This window comes from Borostomias antarcticus (genome assembly GCF_949987555.1).
Source record: "Borostomias antarcticus genome assembly, chromosome: 5".
Taxonomy (NCBI): Eukaryota; Metazoa; Chordata; class Actinopteri; order Stomiiformes; family Stomiidae; genus Borostomias; species Borostomias antarcticus.
Genome location: NC_140238.1, coordinates 26,026,098 through 26,048,332, shown reverse-complemented (window position 1 = coordinate 26,048,332; position 22,235 = coordinate 26,026,098). Strand labels below are relative to the sequence as shown.

General features: G+C 45.9%; 2 protein-coding genes across 3 annotated transcripts; one reads left to right on the top strand and one right to left on the bottom strand.

Annotated features, from left to right (window-relative positions):
- Positions 1–383: 383 nt before the first annotated feature.
- On the top strand, positions 384–2,160 carry LOC311309710 (galectin-2-like; the record flags this gene model as incomplete). The annotated part of the gene is made up of 4 exons (XM_084439034.1): positions 384–500; positions 686–765; positions 1,521–1,692; positions 2,017–2,160. 4 exons carry the CDS (start codon positions 384–386, stop codon positions 2,158–2,160), a joined length of 513 nt encoding a protein of 170 aa, XP_084295160.1.
- A 3,450-nt stretch (positions 2,161–5,610) lies between these two features.
- cdc42ep1b (CDC42 effector protein (Rho GTPase binding) 1b) lies at positions 5,611–17,124 on the bottom strand. 2 transcript variants are annotated; one of them, XM_084439195.1, is made up of 4 exons: positions 16,993–17,124; positions 11,158–11,729; positions 8,996–9,512; positions 5,611–7,483 (listed from the first exon to the last, which is right to left on the bottom strand). In XM_084439195.1, the coding sequence occupies exons 3-4, from the start codon at positions 9,450–9,452 to the stop codon at positions 6,831–6,833; spliced, it is 1,110 nt and encodes a 369-aa protein (XP_084295321.1). In that variant the 5' UTR covers positions 9,453–9,512; positions 11,158–11,729; positions 16,993–17,124; the 3' UTR covers positions 5,611–6,830. The 2 variants fall into 2 exon arrangements, with proteins under 2 accessions (XP_084295321.1, XP_084295322.1); XM_084439196.1 differs by having other exon boundaries at positions 11,253–11,729.
- Between the last annotated feature and the right edge of the window lie 5,111 nt (positions 17,125–22,235).

Here is a 22,235-nt window from a genome sequence, read left to right as displayed (position 1 = left end):
TTATAACATACACGCCCTCTCTAATCAATCTGCCTTGCTCAAACAGTCACAACTCTTGAAATCCCTGGCGGGATTGATTAATACAATTTCGACACAAGACAGAAATAGAGAGCTCATCTAGATTGAGAAGCATTATCCACTGATCAAGGGATTACTTGATCATACATTAATCAGCTTGTCAGTGTGAGTGTATCACGGGGGCTGACGACTTAATTCAGGCATATTTGCATTGAATATTCACCAAGTAAATCATTAGAGTGACCCGAATATAAGATCACACTAACAAAACAAACCCTATTCATTTTGTGACCTAGGGAAGAGGATTCCTTAACGACTAGACTGCTGAAGAAATCACAGATCCAGCGCCTGCCACCAGCGAAAACATGGTAACGTTCACTGTCAGTCCAAGTCATCTTGACTTTGACATGGATGCTGATATTCACGGCATATTAGCCTACTGTTTACAGAGCTACGTTTTAGCTGATATTCTAGAGGTGCAGGTCAGGAGCAATATATACTACTATATATACCACAGTAATACATATTTGTTCACACAAGCTATAGGCTGAATTCGGATGTATTGCTCAGATCTGTTTGTTTTGTTGTTTTTTTTGGGGGGGGGTTATGAGTGGATTATTAGTGATAAACATAATAACTGAAAATTGCCACAATTGTCTGCTCACAGGAACTTGAACTGAAGAATGTGCAGCTGAAAGCTGGAGACCAGCTGAAAGTTAAAGGGAAGATTCTGGATGAGGCTGAGAGGTAGGCTAAATTCAATTGACCCTCCTGCAAGGTTCAACAAAAATAAATTTGTTGCACACTCTAAAACTAGGAATCTCAGAGAGCAAAGACCTCTGCCCCGGAATGCATTTTGTGGCTCTGTGCATGCCCAAACTGAATGGGTTATAAATTGGCCCATGCTACACCTAGTTTTTGCATAATCCTAGTCCCAAAAATTAAAGGAGGTAAATGGCCATCGGGACCGTGTTTGGGCGGATCATGGAAGTAAAAATGACTAGAGATGAATGGGTGGCTGTATTTGGCCGGCTCTATGGCGTCCCCCTCGGGTCACAGCCAGCGGGGGGCAATGCTTTGCACTCCGGGCTCTCCCCCCTGCACACCCCAGTCCAAACGCTGTGTCTCTAGCACCCCAACACAGGGAGCTTGCTTCGTTCTAAGTTTTGTTTTTATTCATGGATCCGGCCGTGATTCGGATCTGCTCCAAAATGTAATGGGTTCTAAGGTGGCCCATGATACACCCTTCCACCAAGTTTTGTGAAAATCGGTTCAGTAGTTTTTGCGCAATCCTGCTAACAGACAAACACACACACAGGCACGCACGCCACCGAAAACATTAACATCGCGCCCTGCGCTGTCACTGGGGCGGAGGTAACAACAGACCTGAATGGCTTTGCTTTGATGAATGCATCCTACTAAGAGATTGTACATGACTAGATGAACATCTGTTGGGGATTTCATAACTTGGTCATGTGATGTTGGATATTTTGTCCATCCAGATTCCAGATAGACCTGGGTTGTGATGCTGACGACGTGGCGCTGCACTTTAACCCCCGTTTCCATGACGATGTGGATGGTGCTGTGCTTGTGTGCAACTCGAAGACTGCTGGCTGCTGGGGGGAAGAGAAGAGGGAGACCCACAACCCCCTGCAGAAGGGCTCCACTGTCAAGGTGAGAGGATGGAGGAGGGAAGAGGGAGTGCTATGGGAAGCTCTGTTTGTTTGGAAGAAAAATGTCATTCGAAAAGCTGTTAAGTGGTGCATTGACAAAGGAGTGAGACTACACTGTGTTATGGGGTACTAATTGAGTAACAGTATCCTATGATGTTTTCAAACCATTAATCAAAAATTTTCAGTAAGACATGGTCATCAGAGTTTTAAAACTACAATAAATGTATGAAAAATCGGATTACAGTAGAATAATACATCATGAAGAATTGTATTCTCAAGTAAGTTTGTAATGATTCTACTGTAAAGAACTTATTTGTCTTCCCAGATTGTTGTGAAACTTTTAGAAGATATGTTTGTGGTGGAGCTTCCTGATGATCAGGAGATCCAGTTCCCTAACCGTGGGGGCCAGGACATCAGCTACATCCGGATCAGGGGGGACTTCAATCTCATGTCCTTCAAGATCTGCTAGGAGAAACCTCAGGTCTCTGCTGTGGCAGACAACCATTCTTTTAGTTGATGCAGAAAATTAGTCAGACTACAAAGGTTTGGACAGCATCAGCGATGGTGGTTGTATGAAATCTGCTGATTGTGGAGTTGATGCCTTTGTGCCCAACTACTATTTTGATTAGTTATCATAATGTACCTCTAGAATAGATGAACAGTTCATTGTTGTAATATACAGTTTTTGTCTATGTACAGGGTACATTGAATAATGCGCTGACATGAAACATGTTTGTCAAATCTCCAATAAAGCAAATGCAAATAAACACAAATCTTTGTGTTTTTGAGTTGCCTTTGAGTTGCATCAAAAATAATTACCGGTATAGAGTTCATACTTTCTTTACTTTGTATATTCCATGACACAATGATACAGATCATAATTTTTCATGAGTTTGTTAAAGCCACACAGCTATTTGTAAACCCGTTTACATGTAAAAAGCAACATTATTTCTTTGGAATATGACTGCACTTTATGATAAGCAAAGATTTGCTTGGTGTTTCTGCTAAGCATGTTGTTGATGACTCAAGGGTTTATGTTGGAGGGCTAACCTCAAATCAAAAGGGTTAAAGATGTCTTTAGATTTACTCCAAGCTTTTGATAGCTTTTGCTTTTGTGTACATCCCCCATTCACTGGGATTTACCATAGTAGGCCTACTATTCCAGATCCTCTTTAAATTCGCACACAAACCACTTCCAGTATGACAGTACAGAGAGGTCAGGGGTGATGCTCCAGTCAACGTACTATGAACTACTAGTTCTATACTCTTCCATGGAATGCTTGCATCTGAGCCATGATGTGGGTAGAATTGTTGCTCACTTGCCACAGATGATGTGCAGAAATCAACACAAAGTTCTGTTGTGCCTCTAAAGTGCCATGCATTGATTCCATAGGGCCAATGGAAAGGGACGCTGTTATCGACATTGTCATCATGTCATCATTCCTTCATGGAATTGGTGCAAATGGCTTTGCAGAGGGACACTGTACCCAACAACCATTGTAGCCTCTTGTCACTTTGGGTGCCATAATCAAAAAAATGTTGATCAGGGTCATGTCTCCAAGACCAAGGACACAATTGGCAGCTCATTGCTATGGTGGAGTGTTTTTTTCCCTGCCATTTCAAGAGCCAATTTCGAGAGCGAGTCCCTTAGTGTCAACAACAGCAACAACAAAGTCATCTTCTTTTCTTATCTCCTCTGTCACCCTCACAAGCTGCATAAAAGTACCTCTGTTGCACCGTCCAGCAATAACTGCAAATTATAACTGCGAAGATTGCATTCAGTTGATTTCCCGGTGCTTTGGATTCCTAAGATTGGCAGAACAACAGGCTCTCGGATGTCCTAGTTTCTTGATGACCTCATCATTGTCTTGAGGATGAGTCAGTGGTAGGAAGTTTGCAGCTAGATGGGAACTGGAGAGGGACTAGAGAGGGACAGGAAGAAGGATTGGAGAGGGACTGGAATGGAGACTAGAGAGGCCAGAGGGGGACTACAGGTGGACCAGAGAGGGAACTATGGACTAGAGGGGGCCTACAGGGGGACCAGAGAGGGACTAGGGACTAGAGGGGGCCTACAGAGGGACCAGAGAGGGACTAGGGACTAGAAACGGAACAACAGAACCCCCCCCCCCCCCCCCCCCCAAAAAAAAATTGTTTTGGAAGCTTTTTTTGCGCACTGAATTTAAACATGGCGCCTTTGAAATAAAACTTTGCCAGTAAGCTCCTTACTCAGCCAATCAGAAATGTTCAGCGTTGCCGTCCGACCCACAACCCAGCTAGCAATCATTTGTTCTAAAAATGTTCTAAGAATGTGAAAACATTAGCAGAACGTGTTGGGAATGCTCCCCAATGTGGGAACATTCGCTGCTAGCTGGGAAGGTACCTTCCCCGGGCAAGAGTACCTTGCAAGCGGGGACCTTTGGGGGTGTATAAAGTCCCCCGCATACTCGCCCGTAGACCCCACCTTTGATGTGAACACAGCGAGTTATCCCCAAAGGTTCGTAGTTTGTGGGGAAAAGTACCACGTCTGAAAGCACCTGGGGGACCAGAGAAGGAACCAGGGACTAGAGGCGGACAAGAGAGCTGAAGGACTAAAGGGGGAACTAGGGGTAGAGCTGGGAGGCAACTCTTGGGAGGACTGGAACCGGGCTTGGAGCTGGGGACACAAAATGAAATGACAAGAAAAAGACAATCACAACACATGAGGTTAGGTAGTTCAGGGTCAAACGGGGAAGTTCAGGGTCAGTTTGTTAGGAGGTTGCTACAGGAACTCTACGTGCGTGTCTGCATGCCTGTATCCTGATTTGCTTGACAAGCACTATATGAAATTAATATACAGCAGGTGTATTGCTCAGGACCCAAGAGCGTGCATGTGTCGCATGTGTGCATGTGTTAATGGGCAAGGACCCAAGGAAGTGCAGCCAGAGGGCGCTGTGTCACCATATGTATCCTTCACAGTAACATAGCTTGGTAGCTTGCATCCACCTGTCCAAACGAAATAGCTTCCTCACTTGCTCCAGCACGCATGCGCACAGCGTGCTGGAGCAACGCTTGCGCGCTGTGCGCATGCGTGCTGGAGCAAGTGGGGAAGCTATTTAGTTTCTAAAGACGTTTCTAAAGATCATATTACAGAGGCATGTGAAAAACCACAACAGGCCTACGCTCTAGGTAAGCACAACTAGCGATTCATAAAGACAGATTGATGAAAACAACCGTTTCGCGGCAGAAAATAGATTTTTTAGAAGTTGCATTCTCAGTGCCCCGTCCACCGCCATTACATGGATATACTTGGCTCGCACTGGATTTTACATTTCTTCTACAGGCCTCTGAATTACACCAAAGTTATCTCGGTGAGTGAAACGTCTTATAATATGCCGTAAATAAGGTCCAGGTTGTCAAAAACGAGCATTCTCCTTTAAAGGTTTAAAGTTAACGGTTCCCAAACTGGCAATTTACTATCTGTAATCTATCTTCAGTAAATAATGGATGACTGCCTTATGGTGCTATAGTTTACGTTGTGAAGCTTGCCATTCTTTCTTGCTAATTAGCTTCAGAGAGCAGACAGAGCTGCCTTTCTAGTTAGATGAACAGTACGAAACAAAGTCTGGAGAAAGGTCTAGCTATGACCATCCTCTGGGTATACTGTAGTTTTTGGTAAGGCATGGTTTCCCTGAAATCACATGACCCTTTGTAAATAGAACCATAAAATATTCTAGAAGGGCCCACCTCTCTTGTCCTCCTAATTAGAAGAGCTCATTGTGATCACTGTGATCAATTTTTTGTATGACCTTAGGCTACATAAGAACTGTGATGTAATCTTTCTGCCTTGGTATTGAGATGATTGCAATTCTGATATAGTCACAGACACAGGCATGCTTATCAAAATAGCCTTTAATTAAACTGGCATTCATTGTTAGAAATATGACTGCTACTGTACTACTGGTAAATGCTCCATACACATATTTGTGTGTTACTGTATGTAGACACCACAGGTCAGTACATGTCATATTGGATTAGCTGAGTGCTGGTTGTCCCATATACACTTAATATTCAAATTAATTTGATTGCCTTCATTTCATTATACCTTCATACCTTGCACAACAATGCGTTTCCTTGTACTTTGTATAACTATGTAGGTTACATAGACCTAATACAGTATGGACACATGTATAAACATAATATTGAGTAAAGAAATGCAGTATTGATTCTGTTGAAGCCGTCAGCTACAGTATATAACAGAAAAGTATGGAGCATGAACTGAATTGTGTTCCTTGTCAGTTTGTATCATATTACAATGGCAATAGCCCACAATTTTACCTCTGCAGATTTAATGTCCTGTATGCAAAACCAAGTAATTCTGGTTGATAAAGTTCCAACACAATTAGGTCTGGGAGGTTTCTTGTACTATTAGAGCTGTCGTGAAATATTGTACTCAGACCTATAAAACCTTTTGTTGAACCCATAAAATTACCAATAATACATATCAAATGTGCTTCAACTAAAATAAAAAGAACATACACATTGTTCCATATTTTCCCTTGAAAAGTGTTCACATTCTTGACAACAGATGTTTTATTTTCCTTTCAAATTCTTGAAATTTGGAGTAATGTGAAAATAGTGCTGAAAACACATTGCAACATTCACAATCCAGCGTTCTTTCCTTCATATTTAAAGAGACAGACTGCAATGTTGACGTCCAAAGATCGATCCATCCCAGATTATAGGAATCAATGCATTGTATGTTAATGTACATGTCATTATTCTTTTTTTTTTTTTTAAACACTTCATAATAATATTCTTGTATAACAACGCTTGCCGTACAATGAAATTGGTGTTTCTTAATGACCTCTGAACTGAAACAGTCATGGGTGAAATGTTAGGAGGAGCACTGATATACAGTACAGTATAAAATCCCTCTGAGCTTGTTGGGCATAGGGATCAGGAACCCAGGTCAGACAGTGGTTTATGTTTTTATCTCCTGGCAATAAAGATTTGGTTATGATCACCACAAAAAGATAATGTTAGTTAATAGTCAAACTTTGATCCGCTAACTGTCATCAGAGAAACAGTAAAAATCCACCAGTGTTCATGTAGTGCGAATCAAAAAAGTGTGTTTTCTTATTGATTGATTTTCTTAAATGTTTAAACTTTAATCTCCTCCTCCTCATCAGGGAAGGCATACAGTGCTTTGTCGCCGCGCAGTGACAACGGCGAGGAGGCCGAATCAGATCTGAAGCCCTCCTGGCTCTGACTCCTCCCCCTGGTGAAAGAACCGCCCCCATAATGTCGCGCCAGCACGTCAGCAGCCTTCTGAAATCTTTCCGCCTCCATGGTCGGTTCCACCCGTACAGGGGACCCCATGGACGCGTCTGGCGTCTTGGGAGACATGCCGTCCTCCTCCTCCTCCAGGGGGCGCTCTGAGCTGCAAGAGCGCCCCCTGTGGTTGGCACGCACCCTGACCGGCGTGCACCCCACGGAGGGGCTGGCAGAGCTCAGCACGGGGCTGTCCACAACCGGCTCAAACACCTCGCTCGGCTCCTCCTCTTCTTCTTCTTCCTCGTCCTCCTCTGCCCAGCTGTGATTTGTCATTTGGAGGCAGCTGGAGTTGTCAATCAAGCTCAGCACCTCGCTCATGAGGGAGGGGCCCAGGTCCACGGTGAAGGAGGTGAAGGAGTCAGAGCGCGGAAGCGAGAAGTCGCCGTTGTCCGGGAGTGAACCGCGGCGGAAGTCTCCTTCCTGCAGCTGTCTATCGAGGCGGGAGAGGCGGGGTAGCGTGACAAAACCAGACTGCAGGCCTGCAGACAGGAAGGAGATACACACACGTTAATGATGTTGATAACAGAAGTTCATGTATGACAAATGAAATCACATTATGGGAGTGGGAGGGCAACAGGGGGTTTTGCAGTTTGACGCCTCGGCCAGAGGGGGGCAGTGCACAACCACCCAGCACTACTGGAAGTGTTCAGGAGTTCCAGGGCACCAGTCCAGCCCACACACATTCCACACTGCCATGACTTCACTGGCTCTGAATGCCGGCTGTAAGAAGGGGGGGGGGGCAATTTTATGCCTAGTGCACAGTTCTGGACGGGCACTGAAAGGAGAACCAGGAAAAGGAGGACACAGACAGAGATGAAAGGAGAACAACTGGGAGTGGGGAAAGTAAGGCGTGTTGGAGACACCAAGTGGTGAAATGGAGAGTAGATAGAGAACAATAGGGAAATAGGACATTGGGGAGAAAGATGCGCCATGAATGCCAGATGTCAGGTACTGTCCATCGAAATGCGTGTTCAATTGTGAAGCTGGTATGGCTGCTGCAGGACTAGCCCCCAAAACTCCACCCCCCCCCCCAAGGACACTGACTCTGTGTGCCTCGCACTTGGTGCTTTCTATCTGGGTAAATTCCTTCTGAGTTGGGTAACGATTCCAGAAACTGTGGGGGAATTCCAGACGTCCCACATATTGTACTGTGCTGAGGACCTCTCACCCGACACACACACGCATGCACACACACACACACACACACACACACACACACACACACACACACACACAAACACACACACACACACACACACACACATACCCACGCAGATGCTGTGCAAGCAGTGATTGGATAGGGTATAATGAATGGGGTGTTTATATGGTGCAGTCAAGCAGCACACACGCACCAGAGATGACAGGAAATGCCCTCTCAGTATCTCGCTCCACACCAGCTGTGTGTGTTTGTGTGTTTATAGCCCTAATTGTCCACAGGTGTTACCTAGGTGATTCCAGATGACTCAGAAAACGAGCTGGCCTGTTTGTTGGTTGTCTTAGAGGGATGTGGAAAAGATATGGCAACCTCAGTGTGTTCGTGTGTGCGTGTGGTGTGTTTAATTTGACAAATTCACTACAGAAAGGTAAAATTGTTTAAAATAAGCACAATGTGTCTCCAAACTCTGTCCTAAGGGCGAACCTAGGCCTTCCCATGACTGTTAATTATATCCAAGAACAGTATCTATAACACTAGTATGAACAACTGATACAGTACATCAGTAGATGAGCAGATACAGCTGAACCTGGAGGCCTGTGGTGTTAACATATACACTTCTCAGTTGCCTGCGCCGTGTTGATCTTGTACACGTCGCCTTGTATATGTTCGCTCATTAAGTATATTTACGTCAGTTCTGAGTTACACTCCTCTAAGGCTAGAACTTTGCTGAGGTAACCTGGATCTGAGAGACTTGATCATGTATTTCATCCTGGATCTGAGAACTTGATCATGCATCTCATCTTGATGAACCCCTGGCCTGGGGCTGCTGTCTTACCGTAGGAGTAGAGGGAGTCTGCTGGGGAGCTGGCAGAGCTGGGGAACAGCACCCTCTGCAGGCAGCCATTGGGAGGATCCAGGTTCAGATGGGGCAGCGAGATGGCGTTCTTGATGATGGGAGAGACAGGAGGCGGCGGGGGTGAGAGGTCACGGGGGCCCCCTCTGGGGCAAGGCGCTGGGGTCTTACGGACATGCCGTAAGGTGCGTGACAGGAAGCGGGTGGTCTTGGAGCCGCTGGTGGTCGAGTCCGGACTTCCTGGTTCCCTGTTGCCGCCGTGGTTGCTAAGGAAGGAGGTGTCCCCGAACACGTCCCCGCCGCGGCCCACGTGCATGGTGTGGCGGAAGTCAGCGAGAGGCGGGCTGATCATGTCCACGGAGAGGTCGCTCTTAAAGCGACGCTTCCCTTGTGAGCCCGCCACCAGACCCTTGATCCCTGGGAGTTTGCCCAGACTCATGTTGGTCCAAAAAATCCCTTCAATTCAAATCAGGATGGTTGATTTCCAATAAAAGTCCCGCTGTGAAGTAAAAGGGAGAAAAAGTCACTTTTAAAAGGCCCAGATCCTTTTGAGAGAATACAAATATCTGGTTGTTTTATGTGCTGAGAATGTGTGTAGAATCCATTCTCCACACGATAAGTGCCAACTATTCATCCAGTGTCGGACCACAGTTTCCTTTTTGGATGCTCCACAGAATTTGGGGTTGAATGGTGGCAATATGTGGAGTCAGTCAACATTCAAGACTACAGTATATCTCTCTTTTGCTCTCTCTTCCTCTCTCTCTCTTCATCCCCTCTCTCTCTCTCTCTCTCTTTCTCTCTCTCTCTCTCTCTCTCTCTCTCTCTCTCTCTTTCTCTCTCTCTCAGGGCCAGTTCTGTGCTTCTGTTCAGAATGGCTCCAGCCTTACAGAGATCCTGTTCTCGTTCAGAGCAGAGCGAGGATTAAAAAGAGGGGAAATTACACATCCCAGGGTTCTCTGTGCTGACCACGGCCCTCTGTGGGCGGAGAGCTGGGGATCCACTGGGCTGTTTTCAGATCTGGGTTTGTGAATGTCAGCTCAGAAATACACATCCAGTTGTCAGCCCCAAATATATTGTGTGTAGCCTACTCAGAGTGCTAAACAACCCACCCAGTATTTGTGACAGAGAATTGAGAGAATGGAGAGATATACTTATGCATACATACTTCCTACTGTGAGGAAAACTACATCGAGGTTTGGATGTTAGTCCGGTTGGTCTGGTTAGTCTGTACTGGTGTTCTGCTTGTGGGCAACAACAATCATACTTTCTCTGGTGGAAAGCTCCTACCTGTGAACCCTTCCAGAGCTAAATCAATCTTAGCTGTGAAAAAGTCCCGACTCATGGCACTTAAATGCAGCCTAAGAACATAATTATGACTTTCCTAAAAACACCTTCAGGGAGGCTTTGAAATGCTTATTGTCTCTGCTGAACCAACTAAACTACGGGGAATACCTCCTTTAGAATGCACAAGGGGTCTTTCTACCAAGGATGGAAGGCCTTCCGTATCACCAGGCTACCATCTATGTCAGCCATTCAGGCTCCTGTTTACAAACAGTTAACAGACATACCACCCGTCTAGACACCAATCACTTCTCCAGAGAGTTTATGAGATCCCCGTAAAAAACAAAATAAATATTTCCCCTTTCTCCAAACCTAGTAAAAATTCCTGCAAGCCTTGGCACCGTCTACTGTAGATATGAGATCAGCTGAAGACTAGATGTTGCGTTGTGCTTCAGCTGTGTCCCGCCATGGCCTGTCTGTATACACTTAATGGGAGGTGTTTATAAATAACTAGTTAAGGAAGGGCAATTGGATTGCGTTAGCTTTTTATTCCCACCTGAGTCTCACTCAGTGCTTTCACTGCTCGCCACCAGTTAGGCTCAAGTAGGCTAGCACTCAAACTCTGGACTACAATCGTCAATTCACTGCTGCTATGCTGAGAGGGCGCGGGGGGGTGGTGGGGGTCTACTATTCTGCAAAGGATATTCTACTAATACCTCCACTCCCCAAATAAGTATTTTCGGAAACTACTTTGTAATCCTGCTACTTAGGGATCAATCTCACCACATGTGCCGTTGTGAGTTTATCAGACAAACAAAACAACCGCATAAAACAACAACCGCATAAAAGAATGTATCTCCAACCTGTCGCTTTGCAGTTAGTCCTTCATTTAAAAAAAAACATAAAAAAAAGAATGTTATTGTTATGAAGTAGTAATATCCAAAGGAGTGGTCAGCACTTCTCTCTCTTTGTGACCAGGCAGTTGGGCCTAGGGGGTTAGTCGTCTCCCACTGAAGAGGTTTATCCATGTGTGGCACCACACAGTCGACGGGCCTGTTGCTCCCCTCACCTCCCTCCAGGCCTGCTGCTGCTGCTGCCTCTGGGCTGCAGAGTTCTCCTAACGTTCCGCGGCCTCCCGGGGAAACACAGTGTTCAGGGACAGACAAAACAAACACAGTAAAAAAAAAAAGGGGCTTAAGCTTTTCTTAAAAAGGCAATAAAATGGCGTAATCCGAGCGACTGTGTTGTCTGCGTCTTGGAAGGGGGCTCCTTTGGGATTGGCCGCGTGCTGGATTAGCTGCTAATCCCTTCTTCTGTCTTCCTTCCTTATCCTCCCTCCTGTCATCGCTCGCTCTCTGCCGTCTTCAATCCACTTAGTGCTCTGGCACCCAGGTACTGTGAGTTCCCTGGTCTTCATTCAGATCACACCAGGCAGCTGGGAGAGGGATGGACAGAGAGACGGAGAGTTACACACATAGAACAAAGCGCCAGTAGGATTCAGGGTCACATAAATGTGTCAGATTGAGGAACGCTCTCCTTTACATTCAGTCTTGGCCGAGGGAGTCATTTGCAACAGCAAGATGCTTGTGTTTGTTAGCTGAATTCTTTTTGCACAACGAAACATCACCACAAGTTACAAGAGGGCTTTTCTGTGTCAATACCGACCTCTTGTGATATATATCTCAATTCCAGAAGCACAACAAAGTGATTTGCATCTTAATTGCCAGACTTTCACACACACCCTAAATCTACAATGGGACACAATATCAAGCTCTCTTTTGTTCACACACTTCTGTGTCCCTGGCTACTCCCCTGCCTCCATGTGTCTCCCTGGCTCCTGGAGGCAGCGAGCACCTGTAGCTAAACCCTACGGGGCCCGGCCTGACCGCTGCTCAGCGTCTGGAATGAAGAGTGGGAGGGAGGGAGGAAGGGGGGGGAGGGAGAGAGGGAGGATGATATAGCAAGGTGAACAGGTGAAGGAAGCTATGGTAGAATGAAGAGAGCAGGAGGTGTGACAGTAGAGGGGTTAGGGATATGGTCAGTGACAGTAGAGGGGTTAGGGATATGGTCAGTGACAGTAGAGGGGTTAGGGATATGGTCAGTGACAGTAGAGGGGTTAGGGATATGGTCTCGGTCTTTGAAGCAAGGGAGGAGAGGAAGGAAGGAACAAGAATGACAGCGCAGAAGAAGAGATGAGCAGGATGAGGTGGGGGGGGGGGGGGGGTGCCTGAGCCCGGATCCCTCGGCTCATTCAGCTCGATTCATCCAACTCGATTGACTGCAATTCCATTCAGCAGGGACACTAGCGTGTCAGTGTCAGTGTCTGGAAGAACTGGGGCTGGAGGCGGGATGCCGGAGGCAAAAGGACGGGGTGTGGGGGCTCGGGCTGGGGACTGGAGGCTGGTGTCCACACCAATCTGAGCTGAGATGCTGCTCTGTGCCCAGCCCTGTCAGATAGGCCTGCCTGACTTCTGCCTACTGCAGTCGCATGGCAGTTCATCTGAACTCTCGTAGTTGACACTCCTCCGCCACAACCATCGAGCACAGTATGGAGGGCCCCGTCTAGACACCCATTTCACCTCCTGCTCTAGGATTTACTCTCTCTGTCTCTTTCTCTACCTTTCAAATCATCCATTTCTCTCGAATGCGTTCTCCTGTGTGCATCTAAAAGCATCTGTGCACCCCTGGCACAGGGGAGGGCTCCTCTCCCGCCTCCTTATCCACATTAACAGGCCTGGTTATGGACTCATGCGGAGGCTCTGCTAAACATGGTCTTTATCCCTTAATTGTACCTGGTAACATCCGTAAACAGGCTGTTGGTGCCTCGAGGCTGGGGAGAGAGAGAGAGAGAGAGAGAGAGAGAGAGAGAAAGAGCCTGCCTGATTGCATCTTAACAGCAGGGGGAGGGGGGGTAAGGGGAGGGGGAATGGATGAAGAGGGGCAGACAGATGTGTGGGGCGACGGACAGAGCTGGAAATGCAGGATGAGACAGATGCTAAGGAGAGTAAGCAAATGTCAAAGGTCTAGGCACAGGGGACTCAGGTGAGACTGGGGGGGGATGGGGGAGACTGAGTAGGGGGTGGACGGACGAGGACAGACAGGGTGGACATACAGGGTGGACATACAGGGTCATAGGAACAGAGCGCCAGGGGGAGAGCAGCCGGACATCCTCCATTATCACAGTCAAATCAAGGATGTAAGCCTCTGATTACAAACACATTGAGCTTCCTTTGATTTTGTCTCTCTCTTTGTCTCCCTCTCCATCTCTCTCTCTCTCTCTCTCTCCTCTCCCTCTTATTCTACCTATTTCTCTGTGTTATGCCAAGCTTTCTCCACTTTTGCTATCACTTTCTCACGTTCACTGGAACTCTGTCTCTCATGTTCACTATCACTCTCTCTCAAGTTCACTATCACTCTCACATTCACTGGAACTCTGTCTCTCATGTTAACTATCACTCTCTCTCAAGTTCACTATCACTCTCACATTCACTGGAACTCTGTCTCTCATGTTCACTATCACTCTCTCTCAAGTTCACTATCACTCTCACATTCACTGTAACTCTGTCTCTCATGTTCACTATCACTCTCTCTCAAGTTCACTATCACTCTCACATTCACTGGAACTCTGTCTCTCATGTTCACTATCAGTCTCTCTCAAGTTCACTATCACTCTCACATTCACTGGAACTCTGTCTCTCATGTTCACTATCACTCTCTCTCAAGTTCACTATCACTCTCACATTCACTGGAACTCTGTCTCTCATGTTCACTATCACTCTCTCTCAAGTTCACTATCACTCTCACATTCACTGGAACTCTGTCTCTCATGTTCACTATCACTCTCTCTCAAGTTCACTCTCTCTCAAGTTTACTATCACTCTCTCTCATGTTCACTATCACTCTCTCTCAAGTTCACTATCACTCTCTCTCAAGTTCACTATCACTCTCACATTCACTGGAACTCTGTCTCTCATGTTCACTATCACTCTCTCTCAAGTTCACTATCACTCTCACGTTCACTGGAACTCTGTCTCTCATGTTCACTATCACTCTCTCTCAAGTTCACTCTCTCTCAAGTTCACTATCACTCTCTCTCAAGTTCACTATCACTCTCTCTCAAGTTCACTATCACTCTCACATTCACTGGAACTCTGTCTCTCATGTTCACTATCACTCTCTCTCAAGTTCACTATCACTCTCACGTTCACTGGAACACTGTCTCTCTCACCCACATGCCCTACTGACTCCCTCTCTTTTCTCTTTCCTGGCGTCTGTCTGTTTGCCAGTAAGTGAGTTTAGTGCTCTAGCCGAACATCTGGTGCCACAGAACCACTAATTGCAGAACTGGGCTCAATGCCTGTTATGGGTCTGTCCTTCCCCGGTGGGTCAGTTCTGAGGCCGGCCTCCATTGGACCGGAGCGTCACGGTCCTTTTAGAGCTGCACTACCAGGCTGTGGCCTGGGACACAACACCCACAGTATAACGCACAAGTCCAAATACAACACCCCGCTATGTTTACAGGCAAGAGCCTACTGCTGCAACGTGGCTGGCTACTGAAGGTCCCGTCAGGTCCCTTTAGTGCGTGTGTGATTAATATCTGATGCTTGTAATTCACTTTCTATTTCATTCTTTAAGTTCTTTCCTCAAAACCCTTCTCTCCCACGCCCTTCTTCATTTTTTTCCAAGTCAGAAAATGACCCCAAGTGGACAAATTAACATTCAAGATAAGAGTGCATTTTTCACTTGGCCTGCTGCAGTAGTTCAATGACTTCTTGTAAAGAAACTTTTATTTCAAGGAAACATTGCAATTCATTAACAGGACACAATCATATCAATCACAGTTCTGTTTATTTCTAAAGTCCCCCTCCCTCCATCCCTCCCCCTGTCTTGCCCTCTCTCACCCCTCCTCTCTCCCTCTTTTGCCCTCTCTCACCCCTCTATCTCTCTTATTATATTTCTCTTCCCTATCGCTAGTTTCACAGATTCTTTGTCTACGCTGTACTTATATCAACACACACAGGGGTCAGCGAGGCTGAACAACAGTGGTAAGTAAACAGCCTGGTACCAAGGAGAGTAAGGAAGTGTTGGCTCTTCCATCTAGCAAACATCATTAAGGGAATAATAGAATGTGCCATTACAAATACAGTCATATGAATGTACTATTATGAATACAGTCACATGAATGTACCATTACAAGTACAGTCGTATTGAATGTAACATTATGAATACAGTCACATGCATGTACCATTACAAATACAGTCGTATTGAATGTACCATTATGAATACAGTCAAAATACAGTCATATGAATAAACCATTATAAATACAGTCAAAGGAAGGTGCCATCATAAATACAATCATGTACCATTATAAATACAGTTGTATGAATGTAAATACAGTCTTATGAGTGTACCAATATAAATACAATCATATGAAAATGTCCTAAACTAGCCCTGGCTGATTATGACCATGACTGACAGGTTTGCATCAAAACTGCCTTAGCCCATTAAGCAAAAGCCTAATCTAGACATTAGTTTGCTGATCTAGTCCACACTTCTGAGGTAAGGCAACACACATGCATGACGAATCACAAGCCTTTTCCATCTATGACTGATGTCCCTCCCCCCTGGTACCCTGAGATGAGCAGTGATGAGAGGTCCAGCCGGGCCTGTGTGTGTGTGTGTGTGTGTGTGTGTGTGTGTGTGTGTGTGTGTGTGTGTGTGTGTGTGTGTGTGTGTGTGCGTCTGAGTGTGTGTGTGTGTGCGGGTGCGTGCGGGTGTGTGTCTGTGTGTACGTCTGTGCTCAACATCCACTGCCCTGAGACTCTAGCTGGACTCCAGAGCAGCAGTTCTGCTTCACCACCAGGGGATTCAAGATTCAAGATTTCTCTATTGTTACATCCTTCATACAAGTATACGGGATTAAAATGTTTGGATTCTGGCTCCTCAGCCTTGCAGCAACAGCAACCAATCCATTACATTGTTTCCATCATGGTTTCATGGCCTCCAATTGGACCAAGAGCTGCACATATTGTGAGTCTATGCCCTGCCTGAGATGCCCTGCCTGAGACTGGAAGCTCCAACGAAATTAATCAACACTGAACTTTCATCTCATTGTGTTACCGTTCCTTAATGTGAACCTGCAGCCAAAACGGGCGTTATGGGTTGTTCTGCAGAGCGCACCAGGGGATGCCGGGAATGTACGAATGTATAGAGCAGAGTAGGGGGCATTAAAGAAATCCCCAAGGCACAAAGACAACAACAAACTATAGATGCTCCCGTGATTGAATTTCCAGCAAACTTTGCTTAAATGTGCACTCAGGTACAGAAACACTCACACACTCTCTTTTCTCTCTCACTGTACACACGTATCTGAAGACACCTATTGGCAATTCGGAACTTATATGCCATCCACTTTGTTAATGACAATTAAACTGCATATTAGCCTACAGAGGTAATTGTGTACCAGATCCTTCTTTTACGCAGATGCTGCAGGCGCACAGTGAATAGTATCCATAAAACGAAAATCTTCAGAGTATGCAAAACATAGCAACTTGTCCGATATTTCCAACCGATAATAAGAAATAAGCATACTATTTTATCATTAACATAGATTCCTTTTCAGTTCGTGCATTTCAATAGATGAATCAATAAATAAATGTATTGATATTTCCAAACGATTCAAACGTGTTGAAACGCACCTTCAACAGCCGAGCCGGTCTGCTTCAAAATGCAGAGAAGCAATTCAGGCACCTCCACCTTTTCAGAGATGTTCAGATATTTCCACGTGAAATCCACAGGTTTTCTGTGCAGCCGTGCTACGCTGCTGCCTAGAAATTGTTTCGCGGGAGATGGGGAGGAGGTGCTGGGCTGGCGCCGCGGTAGGAGGAACTTGAGCGACAACTCAGCGCGGAGTGAAATGACGACTAACAAATTTGCAGGATATGAAAGGCGGAGACTTGGCATATGACAATAGGAAATGTGAAAGGTTTCAAAAATGTATTGGTCAGTAAGCTGTTATCAATCAACGCCTGGTGGTACTTTAGCTCAATTGCAGCTACACGAGGCACAAATGACTGAAACAGTAGTTTAATGGCTCTGTCAGGGCCGTTCTGCTTTGGGAAACGTGTAGGGGGCAGGTGCAGGAGCCTTATCTTGGGATTTAAGATAGATGAATCAAAATTAAGCATATTTAGTGGAAAAGTAGCCTAACGGTGAGAACATAAACTAATAAGAATCACACAGCAGGCAGGCTAGTCTGGAGAGGGGAGGAGGGAGGGTTGGTCAGAGAATGGTATGAGAGGCAGCAGTGTTGTAGACTGACTGGACTCTTGACAGGATACGGCCTCAGCAGGAATGCTCCGGACTAACCGTCCACCCCACCAAGCCAATTGATGTGCCAGCAAATAGTTCCTGAATTCCAAAGTGGTTAGTGATTGGTCTAATCTTGTGAAACTCCTTGACCCCTGCTGACCCCGCCTGCGGCCTGTCTCTCAGCCCAGAGGACAGACAGCCAATCAGCACTGGAGGAGCCATGCAGCATCACATTCATGGACAGGCATACATACCACAGAGTTAAAGATAGGCAGATACTATACACTCAAATGGATTGGAGTGGTTTAAGTCTCAATATATATTGTGTTTTAAGCTCACATTTCTCTCTCCCTCGCCTCGCCCATTCCATCTCTTTTTTTTCCCCTCTCACGGCTACACATTCGACTCCATGGAAAACATCTCAGGCTGAAGAACAGAACGCCAGTTATTCAACAGAAAAGACGACTTCAAGATTCAAGATCTCTTTATTGCCTTGTATATGGTTCACACATAGGCCTACTAGGAATGTGAGTAGGGTAAAGGCTAATGCTGTTGTAGATGACATAGGACTGGGTGCAGGACAGGACATGACAGTGCAAAGCAGTACAAAAAAAACAGCACAAATACAAAAAACAAAAAACAGTGCTACAGAATGCAGTGCAATGTATAAATTACAATATACTCTAAAAAAAAAGAAGAAGGGATTCTAAGACCAGTTGTTCAGAAAGGAAGGATTGCAACCTCTCTCTCCCTCCCTCTCTCTTTCTCTCTCTCTCTCTCTCTTTCTTTGTATCTCTCTGTCTTTCTTTCTCGCTCTCTCTTTCCTCACTCAGGGGCAAAGACTGATGCTCTGCAGCTGCTTACTAGGAGGACAGGAGCTGGTAGTTCTAGTCGGGGACTGTCTGACCTTACTATCCCCTATGTCCCTCCTCCACTCCCCCCTTCACACTCCTCCTCCACCTCCTCCAACCTCTCTTCCTGCCTCTGCTGTTCCTGGTCGTTACTCCTTCATGGGAAATTGATCTCTCTACCGATTGACTGGTTTCCCTGTCGACGGCATTTAAAGTCCTCTCCTCCTCACCTCTGCTTGATCATCAGGCATTCTGAACTTGCCCCCCCCCCACCTCCTCACCCCTCCCTGCCCTGCCCTGATTCCTCTGTCCCACAGCTGCCGAGCCTTCCTGAGGTGGGCGGGCGGATAGCTAAGTGAAACCGCAGGCGCACCCTCCAGCCCCAACCCCAAACCCCTACCGAAGTCCCACAGATGAATGTGTCGGCATGGTAACGTATGATATTACACTCCGACGTTGTTTTCCACCGCGGCCCGGGCTGCTCTGCGCAGCATGGTGAATGACTCTGTCAGCTCCCACTCAGGCAAACTGGCGTACTCTGAGAAAGAGAGAGAGAGAGAGAGAGAGAGAGAGAGAGGGAGAGAGAGAGAGAGAGACTCTTTTAACAGCTCATGTCCAGTAAGCTTTGTCTAGTAATAGGCATACAGTAGTAGATTGTGCGTGTTGGCGTGTGAGCTGTTATGTGTCATCTCTGTGGTTTCCAGATCCGCTCTCATGATCCACTTCATCCATGAAGGCAGTGGACCAATCCAGTCAGCCACTTAAAAGAAGCCTCCGTGGACCACAGGTCACCACACACAACGTGGAAGCACAGCTAATGAGCTGCAAGCGTTACTGACCGAGTATTTGTTCTCTTTCATGTGTTTCTTTTGGTGCTCAGTCTTTTTCCTTTTTTATTTGTGTTTGCTATTTATTTATTTTAATTTTATTTTTTACTATAAATGATGACCCATTAGGAGGTTCTGAGCCAGAAGAAAGGTAACAGATGGAGCCATTCTCTCTTCTTCTCCGTGTTTAGTCATTTTCCACTCATCTGTGTTTTCCTTCTGGTAACCCGCTGATGTTGACACTGTGTGATGTTGAGGCCCAGTGGTTCAGCCTCAGGGCATGGTGACTGGGTACTAATGGACTGTGTGCTCCATGCACTGGTGCACACACACACACACACACACACACACATTGTTTAGACTTGGCTGCCATGCTCGATAAATTGAAAGAGATCAATGTGTTGTTTCCGGTGTGAGATGAGATGAAGAGGCGATAGGGAGAATGAGAGAGGAGAACACTGGTGGGTCCTTTGGGAACACTTAAAAGACTCGTCTCTGTTAAGCGCTGGTTTATGGCTTTGCAAATGAGCCTGGGAATGAGTGTTTGTGTGTGTGTATACAGTATGTGCGCACACACACCCACACACACACACACACGCATGCATGTGTGTGTCTGTTTCATATTACTGACAGGTGAATCTGTGCTCATGTGTTTTACAGTGAAATGAGATGTTGATACACCCCAGACAAAGAACCCACCAGTCTTCATGTCATGCATTTTACACAATTCAGTGAGTGTGTATCAATCCCCCCAAAAACAAAATGCTTAAACTGTGACGGAGCCTGTATTTAGAAGGATAAGGAGGAATGGTCAGTGACAAATTAGCTATGTGAGCTATCATCGGACACCCCAGCCCAAAGAGGGCTGAGGCAGCCTGGGAACAGCAGGCCCTCCTCACACCAGAATCTCAGAGGTTTAGACAGGGATTTACAGGGTTCACAGACTAGGAGGCGCTTCACACACTGGGCAGAACACACAAACACCAACAAACATGGAACACACTAGTCTGCATGTGTCTGTCTCCTCTTATTCTCTCTTTCCCTCTCTCTCTCTCAATCTCACTCCCTCACGCACACACACACACACACACACACACACACACACACACACACACACACACACACACACACACTGTGGCCTGGGAATAATCATAAGTGCTTATTATTGCAGGATTCTCCTGCAGCTACGCACACCCACAAAGTCACACATGGGAATGTCCAGTATTATCGGCTGTGCATCTCAGATCATAGTGATGCTTTGATGACCCCCGGCTCTGTTGGTGTTCTCCCGACGAGATAAGCCCTTGAGATGGGCCTAGGAAGAACGCAGAGCAGAGCAGAGCCTGGAGCATTCAGATCAGTCTGAGTGTGTGTGTGTGTGTGTGTGTGACATTGAAATTTCACCTCCCAAGGAAAACTAGGAATTTTACTGTAGCTCCTAGTCAACTACTGTAGCTACATTATGTCTTTAAGGACAACTAACTGCATGAGTACCATCGACAGGGAAAAGACAGAGGGAAGAAAAGAGGAGAGAGATTTAAGGTGGATAACAAGGCCTTATTAATATTATGATACAGTATAGATAAGCTATGTTAAAGGCCAACTGAACTAGAAAAGGTGTTCAGTGAGCACAGGCCACTGCACATGAATGCATTTTCTTGGTGTAACTGAGATGAAATGGTTAAACTCACTCTCTCTCTCTCTCTCTCTTTCTTTGTATCTGTCTTTCTTTCTCGCTCTCTCTTTCCTCACTCAGGGGCAAAGACTGATGCTCTGCAGCTGCTGACTACAGGAGCTGGTAGTTCTAGTCTGGGACTGTCTGACCTTACTATCCCCTATGTCCCTCCTCCACTCCCCCCTTCCCACTCCTCCTCCACCTTAGTATAAATATTGTGCACCATTGAAGAATAAGCTTTTCGCTGGCATAACTGGTAGTGGTGTTTAGGAGAGGTGGTCATGTGTGAACGCAGATCAGAGGACCTGGGTATGATGCCAGGGTGGTCAAGTTGCAGGAGGAAGCGATACTGACACCTGTTAGATCAACATGTGTAGTTGCTGAATGTGTAAGTGGATAAAATAATCAGTGATCGATAGATACAAAAGCAGCAAGGTCTCTCTCTTCCTCTGTCTTTCTCCATAGGATGTCAGGGTGCATTTCGTAGGAGTAGGGTACAATAAACCCTCCATAATAGATATATCTTGACACATTTATTAAACTATAACACATTATTTACAAAAAACATGAAACACTGTCACAATAACATATAAGAAAGAACATGAAACATGATTAAATACAAAATGGAATAATATTCAACATCTACTGTAGTCTACTACACAATCACTATTTCCTCTGCATCAACACTACACTACATTTACTACAGTACATACATTACTATACTATAAACTACTCATTCTAAAAACAAAACTAAAATTTCCAGGCTGGATTCAAACCAGGCGCTCCAGTATTCCTATGCATTTCCACTACACCACCGAAGGCACTGTGATTGTGCCATCAATGGAAGCGGTGTTGACAATCTCAATGGGCAAATTTGTGGTAGCCTACCACCCAGTGATTTGGATCCTCTCCAAAATGTAATGAGTTCTAACTTGGCCCATGCTACATCCCTCCACTGAGTTTCATGAAAATCGGTCTGATAGGTTTTGCGTAATCCTGCTTAAGAACGAACGAACAAACGAACAAACGAACTAATGAACGAACAAACGAACAATCACACGCGAGTGAAAACATACGGGCCAGGCGGAGGTGGAGAGACACAAAGGGTGGTGGAGAGCGACGGATGAAAAGATAGCGGGGAGGAAGAGGGGAGCCCATACGGGTTTGCATGAGAGGAGGAAAACACAGGGAGGTGGAGAGGAAGGAGGGCTAGTAAAACAGGATGAGAAGTCTCTCAGACAGAAAAAGGATTTCTCCTCAGGAAATGACTTTCACAC